Raw genomic sequence first — 22302 nt, 5'->3', positions numbered from 1 at the left:
AAGGAGAGGAAGCAAGAAAAGGAAGTGCAAGAGGAGGTGTGGCCGAACCTCTGAAAGGTCCGGTCGAACCTTGGTGTGGTCAAACTTTTGAAAAGTTTGACCGAACCTCCAGGGTGCAGTGAAGGCAGTGTCAAACCAGTTTTCAGCAATTTTGCAGGAGAGGTCGAACCTCAAAAGTTCGACCAAACAAGGATTAGGGAGGTTCGACCGAACCTACACAGGGTTCGACCGAACCTACCCTGAGTCCGACCGAACCTACCCAGAGTTCGGTCGGACCTTTTCCCGATCTCAGCCAATTTTGTACGGACTATTTAAGGTCCTTTTGAGATCGTTTAAAAGAGAAGGAGAAGGAGGACAGTAGCCTAGTTTTCAGAAACCTCTCTTAGTTTGAAACATTCCTTAGGATTAATTTAGCTTAGTTTTCATCAAATCAAATCATTGTATTAGTGAAATTCAAGAATTATTCTCAAAGTTTGGCAATTTGTATTCAACATTTGAAGCTTCAATTAGTAATTTCTCCAACCTTCTTCCTTTTAATTTCAGATTTTATTTGGTATTTGCATGTTATTTAAATCTTCTTAGTTCTTGGTAATTTGTTATTGGATGATAGTTATTTCAATTGTTAACCACTTTTCCCCAATTATTGAAGTATTTAGAACCCTAATTCTTGATTGCATGTTGATAAACATGAGTTGTGAGTAGTTTTCTTGCTAGGGGTTGGGTGAAGCTCGACCTTTTGGGTTAACTATGCAAATGTGGGAGAAGCATTGATGTTTGTATTGCAATTAAATTGATTATATGAGATTGCTTGTTAGTTCCTCATGATAGGTTTAGCTACCCTTGACTAAGGAGCTTGATAGTATGATATGCCTAATTTGACATGGAAGTGTAAATTGAGTACGTCATTACTTATTGTAATTTGATTATGTATCATCTATTGCTAAACTAATGAGGAATCTAAGTTTAGTAGTGTGAGTTGTTTTCTAATTGCATGAGGTTGATTTTACATATAGTCCTTGCTATATCTTGTCTATTTTACTCCCCGTTTGCCTATTTGCCTTGGTTGAGTGGATCTCATTCCCTAGTATCTTTAATTCATTGATTTAGAACCATAGTTTGTTTGTCTTCTTGACGAACCCCAATTCACCAATTGACTTCGAGTTAGCTTAAGTGTAAAGATCTTTGGCAATCATATCCTGTTCCTTGTGGACCGAACTCTTACTTGTCATTATGCTTGGTTTGTAAGGTGTTTGTTAATAAATGTGTTTGATTGAGTGTGGAATGTACGACCGTTCTAACGCCCATCAATGCTGCAATGTTGGAAGGTGTGGGGGTGGGCTTAGGTGTGGTGATCAGGGACTCGTCTGGGCATATGATCGCTGCCGGAGTGAAGAGATGCTATGGGGAATTCAGTGTCAAGCTTGCTGAAGCGTTGGCAGTTAGGTGGGGGCTGCTTGTGGGCCAATCTCTTGAGCTCAACCATGTGGAATTGGAAGGTGATGCCTCTGTTGTGGTGCAAGCCATCAAGCAGCAACGGGTGGGGAGATCCCCCTTTGATCTTGTTATTGAAGACATTAAGGCTATTGGGAACAATTTTAGTTTCTTTAGTATTAATCATGTTAGAAGTAGTGGTAATGTAGTTGCACACTTCGCTGCGAGGTTACTCCCTCCTAGTGGGTCGGAGTTTATTTTTCTTGACTCTTTTCCTCAAGGTTTAATGGCCTTGGCAGATCTTGTTTTGGTGTGATTAATAATATTCCCGAGTGCCGTTCAAAAAAAAATAAAAAAAAAATTAATATGATTATGAAACATATGCATCATAAGTATTAAAAATATGAATATATATATATGCATTCAAAATATGAACATATGCATTAAAAATATGAACATGTGCATTGGTTCATTTTTGAATGCGTATGAACATAATTAAGTATTTCAGAAGGTGAACATATACATAAAAAATATGAACATATGAATTAAGAAAGTGAATATAAGCATTTCAGAAAGTTTACAAAAGGATTCAAAACATGAACATAAGAATTTAAAATATGAACATATACATTTCGCAATGTGAACATAAGGTATCCGTTTGATTTCACTAATTTTTTTTTGACAATTTCAATAAAAATTTCGAACAATCGAGAGTATCGAATAAATATTCAAACAAAATTAAGTGATAATCATATAATTTTAAACAAAATTAAGTGAAATTTACATAAAATTGCTTTTTTTTTAGGGAGGATCCTTTTGATTTTGCATCTCTTCTCTAATGTCCATTAATGTTTTTGCAGTTTTTTACTGAGGAAATGAAATAGAGGAGAGAGAAAGTGAAAAAGAGGAGAGAGAAAATCATATAGAAGAAAAAAGTATTGAGTTTGGAGGTGACGTTACATTTATTGGGTGAGGGTGGGTGTATTGGGTATGAGTGGTTGTATTGTTGTTTCCGTGTTTTTTAGTTTTAGGGTTTTTTTTTTTAATTGGGTTGTGTGTAATTAGGTTTTTGGGCTGCATTGTTACACCTATCTAAGGTGCACAAGGGTGCACCTTAGACTAATTGGACCTAATAGGCTAGTAGTAATGGACTAATGGGTCTACACAATAGTCACTGCTCACTACTCGCTAAGTTGCTGCAGCACTCTACAACGGATTAATCGGCCCAATTCTCGCTCCAACAAAATGAATTTAAAAAATAAATAATAATAAAAAAATAAAAGTATTACGGAGTAAATAACAAATTATAGAAAATAGCTTGAAAATCAATGGAAATTAGACCAGCACAAAACAACATAAGGAAAACAGGAGAGAGAAAAACACCTTCTCCATTTCCAAATTCTGTGTCCTTAAATTATTATTACAACGCAACGATTAGATCTTCAAAACCCTAGATTTCGATCTTCCAAATCCTACATTGTTTTGATCCTAAATTTTCCCCAATTTTTGGTCCACCAACACAAAATTCAATTTTTCCTGCACAATCAGATTCAATTAGTTTACAATTGCCGCTTCAATTTTTTGAAAATTTGACATTCATCATTGCTCGAATTTTAGTTTGATCAACAATGGCGAGATAATCTGCATTTTTGTTGAACATTTGTTTGTCATTTGATTCGACGAACAGCGGAGTAAGAGAGAGAAAGAGGAGAAACGAGTTGACATTTTGAGGAATTTGACAATGTCGTCGTTGTCGGCGATTAGCGAGGAGCTCGGCGAGATTGACGGACAAATCAATGATATTTTTCGTGCATTATCGTAAGATATATGTCATTTTTTTCCTTAATTTTGCGAAGTTTATTATGTTTTGTTTAAATAATCTTAGTTGATAAGTTTATGCATTGTGAATTGTTCTAAGCTGTCTTTTGATTCATCTAGTATGAGTGTCGGAGATTTGATTGGTGCTTCGTTTTCGTTGCTTACGAGTTGCAATTGCCTGATAATTTGATGTGTATTGTATATACTGTAATAAGCTTATGCAGACAGATTTGTATAGTGTTAGTTAGATTCTGGAAAAATGTATTGCTAAAAATGCTGAATAGGGATGAATTTTCGCCATTTTTCGATTGGAGCTAATTACTCTACGTTATAATTAGCTTTGATGGAGCACATGGTTGCCAACTGTTTAGGGGGAATTACTTGACTTTTCAAGGATGAAAGCCTTTTGATATCCAAGTGGCGAATATTCTTGAAAACTTGATGAATTGAGCCTTACCAGCTTTCGCTTTTTATTGGGTGAGAGGGAGAGGGGAGAGTGGTAGTGACAATTTTTACTAGGAAAGTGATTTCAAATGAAGTGAATTGCTTTTCCAAGTAACAAAATCTAGTGTCTGTTTGTTTTCTTTACTGCTCGTAAGACACCCGTGCGTGTGCTTTAATCATTCAAGTGGAATTAAGGTAATATGGAATCAACAAATAATTTAAAATCTTGGATCGATTGCAGTAATGATGATGCACAGTTAAAGCATATTTAATTCTATTGTTGCATCAAGAGTTGTGGTTAATGTGGCATGATTCGTGTATTAATCATATTGGACTTATCAGCCTGCACATGTCTCTTTTCGCCTTGACTGTAAAAACTGATGCGTATTGGTCATTTGCAACTTGAGGATGGTTAGTGTTGAAAGCTGCAAATCAACATGTTTCTGCTGATATGTTGCATTTGGGCTGGTATACAACTTTTGGAATGAAACACTTTTAGTTCTTCCTTTCCTGAGAATTCTGCTACCAGCAACTTTTCAAATGCATATTAGGGAATGTTCTTGCTTATACTATCACTTGGTATGACTGCGTTAAAATATTAGAAATCAATTAACTGGCTGCATATTCATTTGCTGATCTATTTACGCATGTCCTGTGTCTGTGGTTGTCTTTCATCTATTCAGTTTCAATGAAATTAAGTTGATTATATAGAGTTATAGATGTAGTTAGCAATGAACAGTTGTGTCAAATTTTTGTTTGATTATATCTTTGAAACAGAAATGGGTTTCAAAAGTTGGAGAAGATCAAGGATTCCAGTAGACAGAGCAGGCAACTGGAAGAGCTCACGGATAAGATGCGAGAGTGTAAAAGGTAGTTGTCTGAAGTTTCTTTTCCATATGGGCAATCTGTATTTCTTTCATCTAGTAAGAATAGCATGCATCCCACGAACTATTCTTACAATGTAACCTTCTTTTCACCATTGGTTTGTCGAACCTGATGGTGTTGTTGGCTCATACAAAAAACTTACAGTTTTATCATCAACAGATGGCATTAGCAGTTTGGTTTTATGAGATTTTTATGCATGATGAGCACAAATACGTATACTCCGTATTTGCTTTCACAACTCTCCAGCAGCTAGCATCTAGATCATAAGTGTTGTGGATAAACTTGATTATTCAAATTCAGGGTGAATTGTGAGGAGGATAACTGCTTAATGAGCCTGATGGTGAACTTGGCTGAATCTTGCATTCATTAATAATAAATGTGCATTCTGTGTTAGTCTGTAACCTGTCTTTCTTAAATGAAGTTTAGCTGATGGTAATGATGTGCCAATGCTTAAAGAATGAGTCTTATGGGCTTTGCCTCCTTTTAGTCCTTCTTGCTCAACTGAAGCTGATTTTTTATTTTCTCAGGCTTATTAAAGAGTTTGATAGAGAGGTGAAGAATTTGGAAAGCAGGAATGATCCAAACACCAGCAAGACATTGAATGAGAGAAAACAGTCTATGGTTAGACATCTTTACTTATGTTTCTTTAATGTTAAAGCATAAGTGTTTTGGTCTTAGATAGTTAGATGTTCTAAAATAAAGTAGTTTCAAGAATTGATGTTTATATTTGGTTAGATAACAGGTGAAGGTATAAAAAGTAGTGTTTAATTAGGGAAATTCACTATTAAATTGTGAATAGGGAGGGGTATTAATGTACATTGTTGTGATGAAGTACTAACCCTAAACATTGTTTCGATGCTTAAGGTTTGTTTTTACTTTTCCTCTCTATTTGGTGATCTTTATCACGAAGCATTTATTTTCGGTGTGGATCTTCTTAGCTTCACTCCTTAAGCACTGATTATGTTTTTGATGGTTTTTTGCAGATCAAGGAGCTGAATTCATATGTTGCTTTGAAAAAGCAGTAAGTCGAATTATTTTACGTTATTATGACCGTTCTTCACATAACTATCAGAAATATAAATTTAAATATCAAATACCTTAATGTGTGTCCTTTCTCGCACTCATTTTTATATGCTTGTTTTAGTTGATAACAGCATTGCATTAACATGTGAAAAGAGAGCTGATTTTACTAATAATATGATCATAGGTTACCTTAATAAAATATGAATCGTTTTGCCATCTTGAATTTTTGAAACAGTCCCCTACTTTCTCATCCTGAGTTATTGCCACCTGACACTAATTACATTATTACATGAAGAAGTGTGAATGTAGATTGCTGAGAGTGATTGAACCATTTTTTTCCTTCTCGAAAGTATCTTATAAGAATCATAACATAAATAGAAATGAATGTTAAAATCTGAAAGTACATTGACTGTTAACATCTCATCGCCATGTGTTAGTGTATCCATTAACATAACATGTCAATCTAAAGGAAGGGGAAGTTCTAATAGTAGGATCAAATTACCGTCTAAGCCATATAGATTCTCTAATTCCACTTTGGTGCTTTGAACTTTTAAATTTTTGTTTCACTATGGTGCCGTGAGGTTTGATAATTGAATTGCCTACTTATCATGTCCATTGAGGAAAATTTCTACATTGGTGCCCTATAGATTCTCTAATTCCACTTTGTTGCTTTGAACTTTTAAATTTTGTTTCACAAGGGTGCCGTGAGGTTTGATAATTCCACTTTTATACTTTTCTTCATTTTGATGACCTGAAACTATATTAATGTTCATTTTTGGAACAAAAATTATTTTCTTTAGTCATATTTCATTATAAGGAATTAAAAAAAAAAGTATCGAAGTAAGGAAAAAAAAAGCTCTTCTATTCAATTCAATTCATAAACTCGATTAATCTAATTATTTTCACCAAATCTAATGAAGTCCCCCAACCAACCAATTCAATTCATTGAACAACATTCAACTATCATCAAATCTTTCTATAATTCAAACCTATTTCTTGAAGTTCTTTTTCAATTCCCCAATTTCTTTCTCTATATTTCAATCTGACCTCTCTCTCTCTCTCTCTCTCTCTCTCTCTCTCTAGTTATTACTCCATAAATGTTCATACAACTTCTGTTTTTTTAAGTGTTATAAGTGTTACACTTCCTTTTTTGGCAAGCTTCTACACTTTATTATTATATCTTTCATTCTCTCTTATTTCATGGTATCTATACATATTACCTTTTTTGTTTTTCCTTCTCCGTAAATAAATAAAATCAAATTTTGTTCATACTACTTCCTTTTTTTTAAGTGTTACATTTCCTTATTTGGAAAACCTCTACATTTTATTATTATATATCTCTCATTTCATGGTCTCCACACACATATATTCACTACTACTTTTTAAATTTATTGTTAATATTATTTTTTCTCTCATCACATTTTTTACTTTTCAATAAACAATTACCTCCACTATTTTTTTAGACATGGGAAATTTCCTAAAAACAGAGTCATCCTTGTCAAAAACAAAATAAACATAAACCATCTCATGAATTTTTTTAATTATGAGACTGATAAATAGCAATTTTGTTTCCCCTACAAATAAATAAGGCTAAAGAAGTTACAAAAATGAGCATCAAAGTGGAATTACCAAACCAAAGGGCATCAAAGTGGAATTACCAAACTAAAGAACACCATAGTGAAATTAACTTCAAAGGCTTAGGGTATCAAAGTAGAATTACTGAAAGCACAACGCAATAAAGTGGAATTATCTGATAAGTTATCTTTTCTTTTGAAAATATGCTCTGTAATGCTAGAATTTATTGCTTCGTGGACTGATATAATGGAGGGAACTTTTTATTTGTATGTGTAGGTTGTTAATTTAATTGATTTATTGTTTACAGACATGATGCCCATAATCCTTAGGTTTTTGTTTTGAGTTTGAATTTCCGCTTTTCTTGTATTGGAAAGCATGAGTGAAAAAAATATATAAAAAAAATTCTTGGGTGTAGCTTTGTGTAGCAATGCTCATTAATTAGGCCATGACCAAATGCTTATTATAAAATGAGCAACATGCTAAGTATTTCTATTTAATATATTTGCATCTGTAAGTCTGTAACATTCCATATCTTTTCTGTTTCCCTTTTTGTGAGGGTTATTGAAATCTCATATACCTGTTCTTGGCAAACACCTTGCTTTCAATTCTGTTTTTCTTATTATTCTTTTTTTGAATTTTATATTAGGATTCTTACAATGTCATGGTGTTTTCTGCACTTTTGTACTTGTTCAGATGCTGTTAAATCTCTGTGCATTCAGCCTTTTAATAACTGACTTGGATTTAAATTTGTGAACAGATATGCTTCCAATCTTGAAAATAAACGAGTTGAACTATTTGATGGGCCTAGCGAAGGGGTAGGAGAGGAAAATGTTTTGTTAGCATCCAGTAAGCAAATGCTGTAATCTTTAACTACTGTTATTGGCATGTGGCTTCTGGTGGGCTGTGCCGCTGTGGCTTCCTTTGTTATTCTCAACTTCTCATCATTGTTCTACTATCAAGAGTTATGACTTAGAGCTTTATGAATCCAACAGGCATTGGACTACGTCCTTTTCATGTATTTATATCTTATATGCGAAATACATCAACTTTTAAGTCTAATAATTATGAGTTTATATTTAGCTTGTGCAAAACAGTATCCTCCATTTTTTCATTTATTTGATGTCAGTAAGAAATTTGTCAATCATTTTGATTAAAAACATTCAACACATACATATCTTCACATATAATAACTGATCATGGACAAAAGTAAACCTTTGACTCCATAATTTTTAGTTCTTCTCTTTTGAGGCAATTTCTTTTTTGTGTTTACCTTTCTCTTGATTGTTCGTCCTATAAATTTTTTGTAAGTTCATGTATCATTTATGCATTTGTAACCTTGGTTGTGCATTATGCAGCTATGACAAATGAGCAGCTGATGGATCGTGGAAACACAATGATGGATGAAACTGATCAAGCCATTGATAGAGGAAAAAAGGTTTGGTGATTAACTTTTTGCATTTTAATCTCAGATTTAGAACCAAACTGTTTTGTCTGATCACACTCTTATGGGCATATCCATGAGGAATTTGAAAAACTTCTACCTAATCTGAATAATAATGCAGCTCAAAATGTGAATTGTTACAGTTTGCTTTTAAAGGAATCGGAGAAACTTTGTGTGTTCTGAAAATGATTCTAAAACTTTATGAAATTAACATGTAAAGTTTACATCCAGAAGGTCCTGTTAATAACTTTAATATAGTGGAGTTTAATGTGAAAATAATGCTCGTCTATCATCATGTCTTTCATCTGTCACTCTGCATTGTCAGTGCAATATACATATCATACATGGGATTCCATACTCTTAACATTCTCGACTATTCTAGTTAATCATATGCATAATTAATATTTTCATTTGTTTGAGGCAGATTGTTCACGAGACAATTAATGTAGGAACAGAAACTGCAGAAGCTCTTAAAGCCCAGGTATGTAACATAGTTGAAGTTTCTATTGGGGTTGAAATGGAGCTTTAACTTCTATCCATTCCTTTTGAGATTCTTTATGAAGAATCTCATGCATGAAATATAATGCAATAACCTCTGGGAGTGTTGCAGACTGATCAAATGAGTAGGATTGTTAATGAACTGGACTCCATAAATTTCTCGATCAAGAAAGCTTCGAAGCTAGTCAAGGAAATCGGTCGACAGGTCTCTTCAACACTCATCTTATTTCTTTGACTGATTATGTTGGATGCGTTATGGCTACTTACCCTTCCAACTTTCTACAGGTTGCTACTGATAAATGTATCATGGCCTTGCTTTTCCTCATAGTGCTTGGAGTCATAGCCATCATCATTGCGAAGGTTGGCTACTTTTATCCTATATATAATGTTAATTATGTTGGTGGTTTCGTCTTTATTCCCAAAAAAATGATTAGACTCTAGGAGTTGTTACTTGGAGTGAAGTTCTTTAGAAAGAAAACTTATATTACAACTTGATTTTTAGATCTTTAACTACTTAGCATAGGATCTTAACTGCAAATTTTCTTTCCATCGTTTTCACATGTTTCGATGTTTGCCCATGTTATTTTTCAAGTGTAAACAAGAATATGGAAACCAGAAACAGCTTCTGGTTTTTACTTGTCAGATTTCAAGATTATCATATTCGGAAGTATTTCAAAATAGAGAATGCAAGGAATAGGCTGTAACAGTTTTTGAAATACAGAATATAATAATCTTCAGTCTTCCCAGAACCCCAGTTCAAATTCAGAGAATGTGCCGATGTGGTCAACCAATAATGAGAAAATTAAGATCAAGCGGTCTGACAGCCTTTGTCTCGTCATCAATTGAATTACCCCACCCACTTCTGTATGGTTCTCTAAGGAGTTTAATTAGTACTCCAATAGACTTTTAATTGATATTTATATGCGCAGAAAACCCTACTTAGCACTGTCCTTATCATGGTTCCGTACTATATAGTGACAAAAGTAGCTAGTCTCTTGCTGGCCTACCCAAGCAATGTAGGTTATCATGCTCCTTTACCTCTTCTTCAGCACAAATCTTTACATGCTATGCCCCCTCTGATTTTGATCTGAATGAAAGAAACCTTAAATTGCTTTCCCTGTTATCTGGATCTTTATTAGCGTTTCAAACTTTGCTGTTTGCTTTTGTTAGCTTGCTTTTAGCTATCATCAATTTGACTTTGAGCTTAATTATGGCTGAAGTTTGGGGACAAAAATGTCTTTGTTGTTAAGAGTTGTTACCTCCCCCATTTTGAATTTATTATGTGATTCTTGAGGTTTGATGATTCCTTTAACTGAATTAAATTGGCAATCAACTTGTATATAGTACTAGCTCTGATTTATTTAATGTAGTTGTGCATAAAAATGGATTATGTTGTGTAGGGGGCTGTTACTAAGTACTTTTGGTTACTTCACCCTTTAAAAATAATAGTTTCCCCAAATTACCGAGCTTAGAGTCAGAGAGAGAGAGAGAGAGAGGTTGGGACTTAGTAGGGGATAATGGTAGTTTGGAAAAAATTATGGTGGCAGCAGTTTGCAATCTTGTGGTTGCACATACCAGAGATGACCACACACCCACATTCAATAGCCTTTTAAAAAAGAAACTTCCTATTATCCATTCTAAGGTTATGTACTTTTTAATCTTACTGGTTTTCCATCTGCATCCTTGCCTTCTGTTTAGGGATATCTTGGTTAGTTGTTACTTGTTACTTGCAAGTGCCAAGTCTTTGTATCATGTTCATACATATTTCCAACTTAAAAGTTTAAACATGTGAACTTACATTGCATACATAAATTGTTTTCAGATTATAAACCCACACAACAAAGACATCCGAGATATTCCTGGATTAGCTCCACCGGCTCAATCACGAAGACTGCTTTCATTTCCAAACTGAAGTTCCTACCAAAGAAGATGCTTCCTAGGATTCTTACTTTGGTCTTTTGCTATCTTATGAGCCGTGTGAAAGACTTTGACTGCACCAAGGTCTTTTCGGAACCCGAGTAATTTAGTCAAGAATATGTTCATATTGGCGGTACTTTGGCCTTTGTAATATATTTGATTTGGAGCCTTACTTAACAACTTGCCAAGAATATATTCCAGCATACATCAACAAACTTTCTTTTGTAGGGTTCAGTGTAAGTGATGCTGTCAAAATATTAATTATTCCTGTAATCCTATGTTTGTATTAGCGTGAAAGTTTGTCATTTTCATATGACTAAACTGCACGTTCACACATGACTCGCAACCTTTGTATAATCATACCTAAATTCTTTCTTCCCCACAACTTTTTTTTTATACTTCCACCTTTCTGTTGTTTCGACTTTTGTCGGATTTTATGTACCTATGAGAGACTACAATTAATTTAATGAGTTTTTGTTTTAAAACTAGCTGTTTAAGTCTTACTCCCTGTGTCCCTAATTGTTTGCTCCACTTTCCTTTTTAAGGTGTCTCCAAAAAATTGTCCCATACTACTTTTGGCATGTTTTCCCACTTGCACTCTCTCTATCTCTCTCCTCATTGATATTTGTGTCAATCCATGTGCACCTTTTTTTGCCCAAAACCTTAATAAAGTAAATTTGTAGTTTGGGGCAAACAATTGGGGATAGAGGGAGTAATTATTACTTCTTCCGACCCCAATAGATAGCTACATATACCATTTCGAAGTGTTTCTATGAATTTGTCCCATACTTTCTTTGCTGGTATGCATACCCATCTGCTATCTCTTTCTCTTCCCGTGTGTACTACTTCTGCCGAATTTTAATAAAGTGTAAACTGGGCTATAGGACTACGGATAATCATAAAGGGATAGTGGCCTCTTTTTAGATTAGTACAACTCGTGAACAATAATGTGAATTATTTGAGTATTATATCTTGTGGTCTTGTGGATGCCTCACATGGTCTTGGACTCTTGGTCTATGTTCCTTTTATCTTTTATTTGCTGTTTAAGGAGATAAAGAAAAACACAACTTGAACAAGTAACATGATTAACAATAATTAATATGATTAACAACGTTGTTTAACTATACAGTAATTGGTGTGATTGGTGAAAGGTGTTAGTGATGTCATAATGGATCATGTGATTAGGTCACGCTGATCCAGAAAAAGAGTTCTATGAATCTATGCTTAGTTCTTTTTTTTAAATTCAGATCTCTGCTTACTTCTTACTTGTAGAAACTAGAAAGTTGTGCTGCTAGGCTTTAGGTAATTAGGTCATGGGTAATTCATAGGTAGAGTCCTATCTGTAAAACAATTACTAGTAAATTATTTTGGTGCAAACTATAATCTTTTATTCATTTTATATTAGTGGTAATGTATGATCTTTTAAGCAAGTAAGAAATTTCATCTGCGAAGTAATATATTTTCTCATTAAAAAAAACTTATTTTTTGTTTTTTCCTCTTCAAAAATAAAAAATACCCTTATGAAAGTAACGACTATTAACATGTATTCGTAAAACATAAATAAGAAGTAATGTTGTATTTTAAAATTTTAGAAATTTAATTGACATATGCTTTGTGCTAATAAATAAAAAATTATATTATAATAATTGTATTTTAATTTTTGTTAAAGCCTGATAAAAGATTTAACTCGTATATATTAACATTACGTAACAAAATTTATACCCTTGAAAAAAGTCAATGTGTGTCAACAGAGAAAATAAGTTAATTTAGCTGACTATATCCCCAAAAAAATTTCCAAATCTACCATTGTTGCAACTTTTTGATTGGATGAAAATTTGAGTTAGAACTTGTTCTCTTCGACTTAATTTAGATACTTATTGCTTATTCTTTAATAAATTCAGATCAGATCAGACCAAATTAAAAGATTCAGATCAGACTATATCAGAACTTTTTATTATCATTTACTTATCGTTAAATATCGTTTATTGCGCATTAATTTTTTTTATATATAAAAATTAAATATTTTAAAAAGTTCATGAGGCGAATCCAACAAGATCTATTTTGATTTTTTTTTTAATATAGATTAGTATTAAAATGCGGTTAACCTTTAGTCAAATTGTTAAATAAGATCAAACCAGACCCGATAAGAAAAGTTCAAATAAGATCATACCTTTAAAAATTCAGACCAAATTTACTTGTTTCAAGCAAAAAGAATAAGTCCTTAAATCTTGTCTATTTTCAATTAGCATGTTATAAATTAATACGACAAATTTACATTTGGTATGAGTTAGGCAGCCTTAAATTAGATTAGAATATATAATTTCGAGTAAAACTCGACTTTGAGTATTTCAGTCATGTAATTGAAAAACAAATAAGTTTTGTGATGCAGCCATGACTATTTTCCCAAGTGATGTTGGACTATTTGATGAGCAAATGAAAACGAGTGCGAAAATAACATCAAATACACTATACACCATCAAAATAATTAAATGTAATAATTACTCCATAATAAATAGCATACAAAAGAAAATAATGTGATCATCTTGGCAATCTTGCTCTTGATAAAGACCATTAGTAGAGTTATGACTAGATAATGACAACCAACATAAAAACTTTAGGGTCCACACGTGAAGTATTGGTGAAGAAGATCCCAATTACCACGGTTTATTTTTCAAAACCTACTCATATGACATCTACAAATCTACAATGGTTATGCATAAGGATTTGTTAGCAATTTCTATATAGTTTACTCTAGTGAATGCTATTATATTTATTTGTTTAATACTCCGTGTATTTTATGTATTTGTTAATATATATATATATATATATATATATATATATATATATATCTTGTCATTATAAGGGACATAATAAAATTACAAAAGAAATAGCTTGTCGTAGAGCTTATAGCTTAAATCATGTAGCTTGCGAAATAATGATGTAGCAACCCTTAGCTACATGTACATGTAGCTAGCCATTGTGGATGCTTTTAGCTCATAGCCATTGAGACACTTCTCTTTAATTACACTATACTCTGTCTTCAAAAAAAAAAAAAAAAAAAAAAAAAAAGAACTATTCTGTCATCTTATAAAAATAAAATAATAATAAAAAAAATAAAAAAATAATAAGATCTCCCTACTCCCTACATCCCTTATAATACGAGTAGTTCCTTAGGTCAATTTTATGTCCCAAATGATAGTCTTTTTTTTTTCCCATGTACCATTAATATTAATTTTTTTTTACCAAAATTCTCTCTAATTTGCAACAATATTTGTGCAAATTAAATTTTTCCATGTAAATTTTGTTTTTTTAGTGTACTTTTATTACTTTCTCTCTACTTTTTTGAATATCCAATATAGATTTACTTTTTCATTGCACTTTTTACTACTTCTTATTTATGTTTATTAATTCCTGTGAAAATTGTCCATATGAGACTATCAATAAGGGACAGAGGAAGTAAAAATTTTATTCAGCATTAATTTTTTTTTTAATATGTTCCAATAATTTTAATATAATCAATAAGTTTTATAGGTCTTATGAGTTCAGATAAGTTCTAATAAATCCAGATAAATTTGATTCCAATAATTTCACGTTTAATAAGGTGAACAAAACACATACTTGAAATTTACTTTATTTTATTTTTTGCTATTATTGTTTTTTTGTTTTTTTTTAAAAATTTTTTTTGGTTTGTTGCAAATGAAGGGAAAATCGGTCATAAGGAAAAATTAAACTGAAAACTTAGGGTTTGTTTGGCAACAGTTTTGGCTTTCAATTTCCTGTTTTTTTGAAAACCAAAAACCAAAAACAGGAAACAAGAAAAAGGTGTTTCCACTTTTCAGTTGTCAGTTTTCAAAATTATCATAATTTTAATAAGTTTATATAATTTTTGATTCATTATGGGACTCATATCATATACTTTTAGAAAACGAAAAAAAAAAACCGGAAATCAAAGCAATGCCAAACGAACCCTTAAAAAAAAGCACGTGATATAGCGATTCAAACTGAATTTTCATACTCCGTATAAAACGCGGTTTTATTGAATATTTCGTAAATTCTAAACTGTTATTGGCTTTATTACCTTTCAAACTTTTTGTTTCCTTTTATATATATATATTATAATAAATGTATGTGTTTGATTACTGTGATGAGATGAAATAGTAAAATGGACAAATGGTTACCTACTTACCTAAAACCTTTAAAGTTGAATGATTTTTTTTTTGTTGTTTGTCTGTGTGAATGTTTTTAATTGATCTCAAAAACAGTTGTGAAATACATCCAAAAAAACACAAATAAAATTGTTTATATTTTGATCTTTTCTTCTTCTTTATTCAACAAATCGTCATCAATGGTCAATATTTTATTATTTTCTTCCCCTGTTTTTTGGTATACTTTCTTCTATCCTCTCTCTTTCCCCTGTTTCCTTCCTTCTACATCGTGGAATTTTTCAGCTGCTTTCACATTTGGTACTTATTAAATTATTTGTATTATCATTTAATTGGATATCATTTTTGTTACATTAAGATTAGGACCAACATCACTACAATAAAAAAAAAAAATTAAAGGTGTGACAATTTTCTTAGACAAGAAAATTCTCTCCTTTCAAATTTTTTTTTTCAGAGCTTTCCACCTTTTTTTTTTTCCTTTTATATTCCCAGAAATTTTTTCTGTTTAGAACTTCAAGTATAGTTTATTACACAATTTTTTTCCTTTTACTTGTTTAATTTCATCTGGTTTATTTTTTGCCACATTTTTTTGACCAATTTCTTAATTGGGGTTACCTCAATCTCCTCAAAATTTTGTACTTTGGTTGTATTATACTAAAATCAAGCTAAATTCATTGTATTTTTTCATTTCTTAGCTTCAACTTATATTTTTTAAGTGCCCAGAAATTGCTTCTGTTTACTTTGATCTAGGTTTTGTTATTTTCTCACAAATTTTGGACCAAAATTTCAACTGGGTTTTTCCCAATTTTCATTATTTCTGAACTGGTTTTTTCTGATAATTTCATTTTTTTTTCCTCAACTGGGTTTTTCTCAATTTCAAGTTTGCTCAGTTGAGTCTTCTCAATTTTCCATTTTTCTGAACTATTTTTTTCAAAAAAAAAAAACATGGGTGTGATGTAAAAAAGTTCAATCAACAATTATATGAAAATTGTGTTGATTGAGAGGTTATTTCTAAAAATTTCAAAGATGAATTGTTTCACCTCATTCAAGAGGAAGGGTAAAGAAAAGAAGCAATCAAATTCAGCTCCTGAATTAAGAAATCAAAATCCTTCAAATGCATCAAATAATCGAGTATCAAAATCGGCAAATTCAGCCTCATCATCAAGAAGTATACCAGAATTATATAGAGAGAAGCAACATAATTTGAGGGTTTTCACTTATAATGAGCTTAGAGAAGCTACAAATGATTTCAACAAGTTGTTGAAAGTTGGTGAGGGTGGTTTTGGAAGTGTTTATAAAGGTACAATTAAGCCTATTAATGGCAAGGGTGATCCTATTGTGGTTGCTATTAAGAAGCTTAACAGATATGGCATGCAGGTATTCACTGAATACAACCTTTTTATTGTTTTCGTCGCATTGTTAGTGAACCACGTAAATCTGTGTGTCGATATCTTTGTTGTTTTGTTCTATCTTTAAATGCCCTCTTATCTGATTTTGTATACTTTGCATTTGCCCTTTTGTCGGATTTTCTTGCTTAGACTTATATTAAAATCATGTGCTTAAATTTGTTTCGAGGCAGGATTTCGATCTTGTGATTGTTTGACAATGTTCATAGAATGGTAGCTCTTTTTCCTGGCATTGAATTGTGTTGGTGAACCAATGTAGGGCCACAAAGAATTTCTTGCTGAAGTTCAATTCCTCGGCGTTGTTGATCATCCTAAGCTGGTAAAGCTTTTAGGATATTGTGCTGTAGATGGAGAAAGAGGAATTCAGAGGCTGTTAGTGTATGAATATATGCAGAATAAAAGTTTGGAACACCATTTGTTTGGGAAAAACTTTCCTGCTCTACCATGGATAAGAAGGTTACAGATAATGTTGGATGCTGCCGAAGGATTGAGTTATCTGCACGATGGAATCGAAGTTCAGGTAATATTTCGATCATTCTGCTGGTGCAATACTGCAATGTTATATTGTTATGTGTCTTAGAGTAGCAGCATTTAACTGATTATGTTTCCTTAGTGTTCGAGTCAAATCAAGAGATTTTATTATTGCTATGTCTATATGTAAATTTATCTGTCTGAATCTGCATACAACTTTGAGAAAGCCTAATGAGCCGCCTGTGCTAGTGCATAATGTGATAATACTTCGTACATCTGATAAATTAAACCTTCTGAACTTACCAATTGATGATCAAATATATACTAGTAATTTGTATAAATGAATTATTGTGGTATAATCTAAGACTGACGTACTCATTCAGCTTGAAAACACAATGTCATGGAGGTTGATGCGTGGCCTTCCATTTCTACTGTCTGTTATGTTATCCGGAGTATGGGCAGACTCAGCTGAAAACAAAAGTTAAGTGTTACTGGTCAGTTGATGTTGGACTAAATCACTAACTTTTTCTTTTTGTTGTTGTTGTCAGGTGATATTCAGAGACTTTAAGTCTTCGAATGTGCTTTTGGATCAGCATATGAACGCAAAGTTATCTGACTTCGGGATGGCTAGAGAAGGGCCGAGTGGGGATGCCACTCATGTGTCAACAGCGGTAAGTTCTATTGCTATTCGTAAACTTACATATTATTCTATTTAATCTAATTGTCAAACAGAAGTCTTGTGTGCTGCACCCCCAACCTTTAAAGTAAATAGTCTAGTTTTTTTTGGCTACAATGTTAATTCAGAAGCTTAATAATAAATTTGTGTAGATTTATCACTGAGTTCTATATTAACAGCCAACTTTCCTTGGGAGTTAGAGTAAATCAAATTGGCTGGCCTGTGGTATGGGCGAGTTTAGGAAGATTACATGGAAACCTCTAGAATATTGAAACTTGAAAAGTGTTTACTTAAAACATTATGATGAAACTTTAAATTTTTTGGGATTAATTGAACTGAAGACACGTCTTGCTTATTAACTTTCAGCCAGTGGGAACATTTGGATATGCAGCCCCGGAATATGTTGACACGGGCCATTTAAAGCAAAAGAGTGACATTTACAGCTTTGGGGTGGTACTTTATGAGATCTTGACTGGTAGACGAGCCATAGAGAGGAATCGTCCAGCCTCAGAGCAGAAACTGCTAGACTGGGTGAAACAGTTTCCAGCTGACAGTAAGATGTTTAGCATGATGATGGACTTCCGCCTTCGAAATCAGTATCCCTTAAGCACTGCCCGAAAAATAGCTAAGTTAGCAGATAGATGTTTGGTCAAGACAGCAGAAGAACGACCCAATATGAGTGAAATTATAGAGGTGTTGAAAGGGGCTGTCCTAGAATCAGAAGCAAGCTCTTCTCGAGTAAACACCCCACAAACAAGTAAAGCTAAATAGAGGAATTATCTACTAATTAAGATTCAATTTATTAGAGAAGTAAAGCATGATCATGCTGTAAGCTAAGTCTTACAATATGATGCAAATACCAAAAATTATGTATTTATCAGTCATTTTTAGTAGAAAATAATTAAAACTCTAGGTTCAATGATTAAGTGAGTACATTTGATTTTGATTCATTTAAGCTTATTTTGCGGAGAGTTTGTAATGAATCAGATCATTTGCCTTGATTTTCTGCTTCATTGCAGCATTTGTGTCTGTATATAATCAAATTTGTTATGTTAGCATTTGTTTATCGTCCATGAGATATTGCTTCTTACATTAAGCACAACTTAAAGATTTTGTTCTATTCACCTTATTCTTATTACTTATTAATAATAGTTATCGAGTCATTGCTAGGCATGTTAGCTACCTAATAGTCAGCTAAATGACGAATTTATCCTTTTTTTAGTATAAGAAGGGAAAATGGAAAATACAAACTTTTTCTTCATTTTACCCTTGTTAGGTACCTAGCTAGTCCTTTGTTGAATAGAGTTATTACAAAATGGTCAAACAATTATGTGTCACTATGATTATACTATTATTGAACTATTAAAGTGATTATGCTATTATTGTGAGACTGCTTTTATTTATAAGAAAGCATCTCAAAGATCTTTTGGTTAATAATAATAGATTTTCATTCCACAGTAGAAGCATTTGATGATTGCACTGTGGACGTTTTTCCAAAGTAAGCCAATTTTGGCAAATATTAACCAAAATGGTTGCGTGGCAAAAGTATTTACCAAACTAAATTTCCAGGCTAAAACGCTGTCTCGGTCAGCGTTTTATGCCTGAGTTTTTTTTAAAAAAAATCAACCTAAAAACGCTGTCTGGGACAGCGTCTTTGTTGTTGACCTTTTTTTTAAAAAATTTTTGTAATTGCCTTTTATTTATAAAAATGTTTTTAAAAAACAAAAACAGTTATACCAAAGACGCTGTCCCAGACAGCGCTTTATGTACAAACTTCCTTGTACCTAAAACGCTGTCTCAGACAACGTCTTATTTTCAACCTAAAACGCTGTCTGGGACAGCGTTTCTCTGCTGGTGTGCAAAACAGCAGCGGAATCAGCCTTTTGCCACTGATCTGCCACTTTCTTCTGCCCCCACCCACCACCCCCTGCTATGATTCTTGCCACCATAATCCACCAACAACCCCCACCATCGACCACCATCTGCCACCACTTTTGACCTCCAACAACACTTCAACCAGCTCCACCACCAACCCCAACCATTCAACAACCGTCGATAACCACCCACCACAACCAACAACACTAAAACCACCATGAACAACCACATTAACCACCACGGGCCATCCTTTCTTCCCCATTTTCGACTATGGATTCCAAATGTCTGTTGTTTAATGTACATTAGCCCTGAAGGATCTATTTTGACTGACATAAATCCGATTTGGATAAATAAGCAAACAAAACTTCAAAGTACAAACAGATTCATTCAACCAGCATGTCTTATATTGATAATGCAATCGTTATATGCAGCATTCCAGGAAAAAGGACAAAACAATGATACAATACGTTCACTACTCATCAATTTGGTGTAACCCTTCCCTAGCCTCACTGTCGTCCCTTCGTCTTGGACGACGCCGAGTGTAATGGTGAATGGTGGTGAATGGGTTCCGGCGCGAGGGGGGGAGTGAGCTGGCTGGACGATGCGTCCTCCTGGGTTCTGAAGGGTGCAGAACTGTGGAAGATGTACTCCTCTGCCTCTGTGTGCGACGTAGGATCACCTCCACTGCTACTCTGGCCGGGGTCGAACCGCGAATGGATGGAGTTACCATCATCACCGTCCCGCTGTTGGATGAGATGACCGTGACCATGTCTGCGTAAGGAAGTCGCGGACATATCTCGCATCCGCTGGACCTGGGCTCTGGTGGGTCCGTCTGTAAGGGCGAGGGACAGTGCATCATACATCGCCACCATATCCGCCGCCTGTAGTAATCATCGATCAGTCAAGTACATGATATTTAAAAAAGTTAAAAAATGAGGATGATAAGTATAGTAAAAGAAACTCACATATCCGCTAATGACGTCATGTGCCGGGTGGTAATGGGTGGACGGTGGTGTGTAGCTGGGGTTGATGAAACGGCGTGTGATAAGCCTGTACCACACCATGTACGGATCGTCATGATCCATAACGCCCTGCATGGGATAACCCTGAACGACATGACAGAAGGGTCAACAGGTTCGGGTGTCCTATCCCGTACGTCCATGATATCTGTTCATTGAAAACGTTACACATCAAACACTAACACAATATATTGAATACTAATTTCGATTGAAAGGCATAAACAGGAAATCTCGAACATCCAACGTACAAAATAAAATTCATCGAATTGAACACAATAACACATAATGTAGAAAATTATAACTGTTTCATCAAAATAACACCACTACATACTACTATATCAAATAACACATATACACTTAGGTCCTATGTTGGTCTAGATGGACAAGTAGTGCGGTTGTGACCTTGCTGGTGACAACGGCTGCATTTGGTTGGGGGCCGGTTGCTGTCATCCATCTCATTGCGTATGCGCTTCGACTTTGGACGACCTTTTCCACGTATCATTGTGCCGTCCGGAATGAGTTTAGGGCATACGTACTGTGCCCACTGTGCCCAGGTTGTCTCGTAGGGGATCGGCCAGAACTGTGGTGCATAGGTGTTCATGTAGGCTGCCGACTGCAACAGAGGGTCCACCCAAGGCCGTTCTGATAGTGAGTATGTAGCACAGACTGCTAGCACATGAGAACATGGGAGGTGGAATATCTTCGGTTTGTTGCACGTACACGTTCTCAACTGCCAGTTCACCGTATGCTTGTGGCCTCCTTTATTACCAACTCTCTCTCCCCTCTCTGTTGTCACTTGGTAAATATGCAATCGCCGGTTATAAGCATCCACTCTATGATATTTGGCTTTAGCGGTGTTCTTCTCGAGGATGGCAGTGACCTTTGGGGGGTATGGAAGTCCCTGATCAGACCTAGCCTCAGAAGACTCCCTTCTCAAAGTGAAATACTTGTTAACTCTGTGGAAGGTTAACTCGACAAGGGACATAATCGGTAGAAACCGAGCTCCTTTCAGCACATTGTTGAATGTCTCCGAGAAGTTAGTAGTACATATACCATACCTGCGACCACTGTCGTGAAACAGAGACCACATAGGGAACGAGACTTGAGCAATGTACTCAATGGCCTTGGGACAGGCCTCACCAATGAAACACAGATCAACTTGAAGTTTTCTTTCTTGCCTTTGGTACGCAGCGGCCTTGAACATGTCTCTCATGTCATTACTTCGCACGTGAGTCTTCAAGTTATAGGCTATGTGGCGGACACAAAACCTGTGATACGCTCGGGGCTGGGTGAATCCAACATTAGGATCATTCATTGCTGCAATGATCCCAGGATGCCGATCAGAAATAACACAAAGGCCATCCCGTTGCGTGACACGATCTCGAATACAACCTAGGAACCAAGACCAGCTGGAAGTGTTTTCCCCTTCAACCACCGCAAATGCAATAGGAAATACTTGGAAGCTTGCATCAACACTCGTAGCAACCAACAGTGTTCCTTTATACTTCCCGTACAAGTGCGTCCCATCGATACAGATAACAGGCATACAATGTTTAAAGCCATCGATACAAGGACCAAAGGCCCAAAACACTCGTTCAAACACTTCCATGTTGCTGTAGTATACACCATCCACTAAAGCTTTGTGTTTCCATACGACACA

At 34.4% G+C, this 22302-nt stretch overlaps 3 protein-coding genes across 3 annotated transcripts; 2 read left to right on the top strand and 1 right to left on the bottom strand.

The window, feature by feature from the left end:
• Positions 1-2251: 2251 nt before the first annotated feature.
• On the top strand, positions 2252-11329 carry LOC110730267 (novel plant SNARE 11-like). The gene is made up of 10 exons (XM_021910055.1): positions 2252-3249; positions 4471-4563; positions 5106-5199; positions 5562-5599; positions 7934-8022; positions 8532-8611; positions 9042-9098; positions 9228-9320; positions 9401-9475; positions 10938-11329. The coding sequence occupies exons 1-10, from the start codon at positions 3173-3175 to the stop codon at positions 11025-11027; spliced, it is 786 nt and encodes a 261-aa protein (XP_021765747.1). The 5' UTR covers positions 2252-3172; the 3' UTR covers positions 11028-11329.
• Positions 11330-15216: 3887 nt separating this feature from the next.
• Positions 15217-18819, top strand: LOC110730266 (probable serine/threonine-protein kinase PBL19). Its single transcript, XM_021910054.1, has 4 exons — positions 15217-16572; positions 16861-17121; positions 17621-17743; positions 18115-18819. Exons 1-4 carry the CDS (start codon positions 16177-16179, stop codon positions 18517-18519), a joined length of 1185 nt encoding a protein of 394 aa, XP_021765746.1. The 5' UTR covers positions 15217-16176; the 3' UTR covers positions 18520-18819.
• A 621-nt stretch (positions 18820-19440) lies between these two features.
• LOC110730001 lies at positions 19441-21154 on the bottom strand. The gene is made up of 2 exons (XM_021909784.1): positions 20589-21154; positions 19441-20504 (listed from the first exon to the last, which is right to left on the bottom strand). The coding sequence occupies exons 1-2, from the start codon at positions 20718-20720 to the stop codon at positions 20130-20132; spliced, it is 507 nt and encodes a 168-aa protein (XP_021765476.1). The 5' UTR covers positions 20721-21154; the 3' UTR covers positions 19441-20129.
• Positions 21155-22302: the final 1148 nt, after the last annotated feature.

Source organism: Chenopodium quinoa, unplaced genomic scaffold (genome assembly GCF_001683475.1).
Source record: "Chenopodium quinoa cultivar QQ74 unplaced genomic scaffold, ASM168347v1, whole genome shotgun sequence".
Lineage (NCBI taxonomy): Eukaryota > Viridiplantae > Streptophyta > Magnoliopsida > Caryophyllales > Amaranthaceae > Chenopodium > Chenopodium quinoa.
Note: the sequence above shows the minus strand (reverse complement) of the source record. Positions and strands in the feature narration are given on the sequence as shown.